The 5,114-nt window shown below is 35.8% G+C and overlaps 1 protein-coding gene across 1 annotated transcript; it reads left to right on the forward strand.

Annotated features, from left to right (window-relative positions):
- Positions 1 to 256: 256 nt before the first annotated feature.
- LOC131032422 (berberine bridge enzyme-like D-2) lies at positions 257 to 4,045 on the forward strand. The gene is made up of 3 exons (XM_057963390.2): positions 257 to 417; positions 652 to 1,145; positions 2,839 to 4,045. Exons 2-3 carry the CDS (start codon positions 681 to 683, stop codon positions 3,976 to 3,978), a joined length of 1,605 nt encoding a protein of 534 aa, XP_057819373.2. The 5' UTR covers positions 257 to 417; positions 652 to 680; the 3' UTR covers positions 3,979 to 4,045.
- The last annotated feature ends 1,069 nt before the right edge of the window (positions 4,046 to 5,114 follow it).

Below are 5,114 nucleotides of genomic sequence, written 5' to 3' on the forward strand. Positions count from 1 at the left end.
AAATTTTAATTATTTTTTATTTTTTTAATATTTTTTTTACAATTAATAATAAGAAAACTGGTTGACTAAAAAATTAAGAGTAATTGAAACATGACCCATATCTGGTACTCTTCCCCTAGTTCAGGGAAAATCCACTTGCTAAATTTAGCTTACCATGTTAGTGTGATAAATTTATGTTTTAAATTATATTTATTTTTTCTATAAAAAAACACTATCTGAAAGCAGATTTTGCTATCACAACCGTTGATCTGGTTGATTTGGTTAATGTTTAAGCAGATTTTTCCATGACAACCATTGATACGACAAATGTATATAAAAATCCCCGGTAAATATTGGATTGAATGAAGATGACATTGGCAGGCATCTAACCTTCCAAAAGTTCCGTACTTTTCTCTTCTCATCTCGATAAAATCCGAGGTAAGACAATGCTCTGTAACTCAAACGCCATCAAATTTGCACTTTCTGATCGAAAGCAAACGACAATTGCAAATGATCACGAAACTGAAGAATATGCGGAACATTAAATTATTCTTGGCCGGCTGAATTTGCTCACAATAATTTGGCCGCACTGTGTTGTTTCTTGTGACATAAATGTGGATTAATTCACAAGGCCGTTAATCTAACGATGCGTTCGGAAATATTTAATTGCAGGCGATCGGGCCAAGAAGCAGGCTGCCGAAATGGCTTCACCTACAAATCCCCTGCTCTGTCTTATGAGCTTCTTGGCTCTGTTCTTCATAAGCTTGATGGAAGGAGCAAAGGCAGGGTCTTTAGAGGATCTCGTCTATTGTCTGGGGCAAAGCGGGGTTAAAAATGTCACAAATTCTGGTTTTGAAGATCTGCTGAACTTTTCTATACAGAATTTGAGGTTTACTGAAGCAAATGTATCGAAGCCTTCGGTGATTATTGTGCCGCAGAGCAAGCAGGAAGTGCAGAAGGCGGTCATATGCTGTAAGCGGCATGGCTTCCAGATACGCTTGCGTTGCGGCGGGCATAGCTATGAGGGCACCTCCTCCACTGCGGAAGCTCCTTTCGCCATTATTGACCTAATGAAGCTTAATCAGGTTCAGGTGGACGTTGCCTCTGAAACTGCTTGGGTGCAGGGAGGTGCTACCCTAGGTGAAGTGTACTATGCTATATCCCAGGTATTACTCCTATCTTAAAGAATCTTTGTTTTAGGGTAGGTCTTCCATGGAACTGTTTAGTTTATTTTGATTAATGGAATTGTTTAATTTATTTAGAGTTATTTTTAAGCGGTTTTATTAAATTTGTATTAACATATTTTTAAGGCATTTTAAATTTTAGTTATAGATAGATAAGAGGTCTGTTTTTATTTTAAAAAAATGGAGATCTTATGATATTTCATGTAACTGCTACATGCACTTGGACAACTGTCTTTTTTATATTAATAATTTGTAGTTTCTCCATTAAATAGATAAAGATTTCAAACTATTATATTTTCATAATTTAGGACATTCTAGAATGCTCAAATTTAAGCTGAGATTATCATTTTTTTTTAATTAAAATTTTAAATAGGAACATTCTAATTGTTCAAATTTAAGTTGAAATACACATAAGTAGTGGCATGGGAATATGAGATTAGAATTTAGTGTTCATTACATGTAACTGATTCAAACTTCATACTTAGAGATTTGATACAATTTATCTAAATGATATAAAATAGTTTTAATATTATATTTTTTAAGAAAATTATATTCTATATTTTATTATTATTATTAAGTAAATTTGGTGGTGAATCATAGAAAGTGATACAAAATATTGGTCAAAAAGTTTATAAAAATTTGAGTTTGGATATTTAAATTCATACAATATAAATGCTATGTATAATCTTTTTCAAAATAATTTAATTTATTAAAGATAAAAAGTACATTCTAATCAAACCTAAAAGATACTTTCTAGCTTTGTCATCCCTTTTTACATTTCATAAATAGCTCACACTATTGAACACAAGTATAATTGATATATTTTCATTAAACTACAATAATTAGTTGATATATTTTCATTAAACTACAATAATTAGTTCAATATAATTAAGTGTATTTATTGCATATAAGATGTAGGTTGTTGTATATAAGAGGTGCATATATCTCAGTTGTTATTTTCTGTATGTATTAGGAACTCGACCTCACATATATATATGCTAAGATGTTCTATTGTTAAGTTACAAACCATGGAACCTTTTAGTAGACTCCTAAGTGTAGTTTGTTTATCCCAGGTATTATTTTCTGTATATATATGAGGAACTCGACCTCTCATATATATATATGCTAAGATGTTCTATTGTTAAGTTACAAACCATGGAACCTTTTAGTAGACTCCTAAGTGTAGTTCATTTTTCCCTACTTTTCACTTGAGTCATTACATATTTGATTTGATTTGTGTATGTTATTATTGAATTTATTGTGTAAGATTTGTTTTATATCAACATTTAAAACTCTATCACCCATAATCAAAATAGTAGAAATTTGTAAGTAAAAAATGACTCAAATTAATGTTATCAGATTTCCACAATCCATTCTAATATTCACTTATTGCTTCTAATTTGACTCTGTATGCATTTTTTATCATCAACCTTATGATTCAAAACATTGATTGCATATCCAAAAACATTTAGAATTAAAAAAAAAAGAACTCTTCTGAAATACTATGGCAGCATCTGCATCAAATATTTGTCATTTTCTTGCTAAAAATGTCCTGTTTTAAACAGATCCTGCTATTCAAAGGAATGGATTTTCATATCATTTTAATGCTGCAAATTGTCAGCCCACATATTGCGACTCATTCCCATTGAATCAAATGCTTTTGATCTTGTTGCAGGCAAGCCCTAGCCATGGCTTCTCGGCAGGAACATGCCCGACGGTGGGCAGCGGCGGGCACATTAGCGGAGGAGGATTCGGGCTCATTTCCAGAAAGTACGGGTTGGCGGCCGACAATGTGGTAGATGCAGAGCTGGTGAACGCCAATGGCGATCTTCTGAACAGAAAATCCATGGGAGAAGATGTATTTTGGGCCATCCGAGGCGGAGGAGGAGGAAGCTGGGGTGCAGTGGTTGCATGGAAGATCAAACTCCTGCCAGTCCCGCCCACAACAACAGTCTTCACAGTGTACAGGGCGGGAATCGAAACCGTGACCAACCTCGTCTACCAATGGCAAACAGTGGCGCCAAATCTGGACACAAATTTCTATCTTTCCGTCTTCGTCGGGGCCAATCTGTCGGGAGCCCCAAATCAGGGGATTTCCGCCAAATTTTTAGGAATGTTCCTCGGCCCCAAACAAGATATGCTAAATGCCATCACTTCCAAATTCCCAGGTCTCGGGATCAAACCCCAGGACTGCCAGGAAGTAACCTGGATACAATCCATCCTGTATTTCTCCGGCATTGAAACCTCCAAAATCCATGACAAAGAGAATCTCCGGGACAGATATCTCTCGGATAAAAACTACTTCTTCGCCAAATCAGATTACGTCAGAAACATCATACCGAGATCCGGCATCCTTGGAGCATGCAGAATTCTGGAACAGGAGCCTAAGGGTTACATAATAATGGACCCTTACGGCGGCAAAATGGCAGAAATTAGGGCAGATTCCCTTCCATTTCCTCACCGGACGGGAAATCTTTACGACATTCAGTATCTCGTGGCCTGGTATGACGGCACCAGCAATAAAGAAAAATATTTATCCTGGCTCAGGAAATTTTATGCCTATATGACGCCATACGTTTCACAGAATCCCCGGGCTGCTTATGTGAATTACATGGACTTTGATTTAGGAACTGCAAATCATTTGTTAAACGGCTCGTCTCCTGTTGAAACGGCCAGCCAATGGGGAAAACGTTACTTCCTTGACAATTTTGAACGGCTTGTGCAGATCAAAACTCATATTGATCCGGATAATGTTTTCCAAAATCCGCAGAGTATCCCGCCTAATGTTGCGTCAGAATTTGTGGATTCTCTCTGAGGAAAAAATGTCTTCCATTTAGTCTCCCTCTGAAGTCAATCGCTGTTTTCAGCTTTGATTATTCATTCCACCATGGTTGTTTAAGTATTCATTGAATAATTCTGTTTACCAGTGCTTGCAATCCGCTGTTTGTATGCAACAAATCTGAAGTAATAAATATGTTAAAACAGTTGAGATTCAGCCGCAAATTTACTCTGAACAGCATTTTTCAGAGGAGATTTGTCTGAATGCATCGATTGATTTTAAGGGTTGATGGAATGCTTTTTGCATTGATTCAGGTTAGAGGATCAGAGGAATGAATGCCGCCCTATTTTGGACTGGATGTAGAAAATAAGTTATTTAAATTTTTACCTTTTCTGTGGGATTGTGGAATATCATATCATATCCGATGTAATAATAAACATAGGATGGGGACACCGTCGGCAATGTTGGATTAAGTCAAAAAGATATTAAAATATTGACGACAAAAAAGTGATGTCCTAATAATTAGCCATCGCTCAAATAAAGTGAAATGGGCACGTCGATAGGGATTTATGAATATTTTATCGATCTTATATTATTTTTTTATTTTAAATTGATATTGATTTTTTTGTTAGGTATGTATTTGTATAAGTTAAAAAACGAACAATAGCATCTTGGTGTGCAATGGGTACGTTAAAGAGGTGTAGAATTTCAATCTTTTGGGAAAAAATTTGGTTTATTATTGCATACATTTATATAATACATTTGAGGTCAATTGGTGGGTCATTCAAAAAAACCTTTGAAATAGGAAGATAATTGGAATCCATTAGCAATAGGATCATGGTAGTGAGAGATAGGGATAGAAAAGAGAGATAGAAAGGGAAGAGTGAGAGTGAGAGTGAGTGTGTGTGTGTGTGTGTGTGTGTGTGTGTGTGTGTGAGAGAGAGAGAGCACTAGAACATGCTTCAATAATGGTATCAATGGAGAAGTGATTGCTTCAAATCAATTATGCATTCACTTACGTAGATCCAAACAAAACCTTTGAATGGGGAAGATGACGAGTCTCCACTATCAACAAGATCATGGTATGTTTGCAATATGGAATGAGGGAGAGGTAGGGAGAAAAAGAGGGATAGGTAGCGAGAGAGGTACACAGAGAATGTGGATAAAGCAAG

Source organism: Cryptomeria japonica, chromosome 11 (genome assembly GCF_030272615.1).
Source record: "Cryptomeria japonica chromosome 11, Sugi_1.0, whole genome shotgun sequence".
NCBI classification, from domain to species: domain Eukaryota; kingdom Viridiplantae; phylum Streptophyta; class Pinopsida; order Cupressales; family Cupressaceae; genus Cryptomeria; species Cryptomeria japonica.

Excerpts from the sequence above, each read along its gene's own strand:
- LOC131032422 (XM_057963390.2), top strand. The coding sequence starts at position 681 with ATGGCTTCACCTACAAATCCCCTGCTCTGTCTTATGAGCTTCTTGGCT. Across the intron at positions 1,146-2,838 it reads TGTACTATGCTATATCCCAG|GCAAGCCCTAGCCATGGCTT; the intron begins GTATTACTCCTA and ends ATCTTGTTGCAG.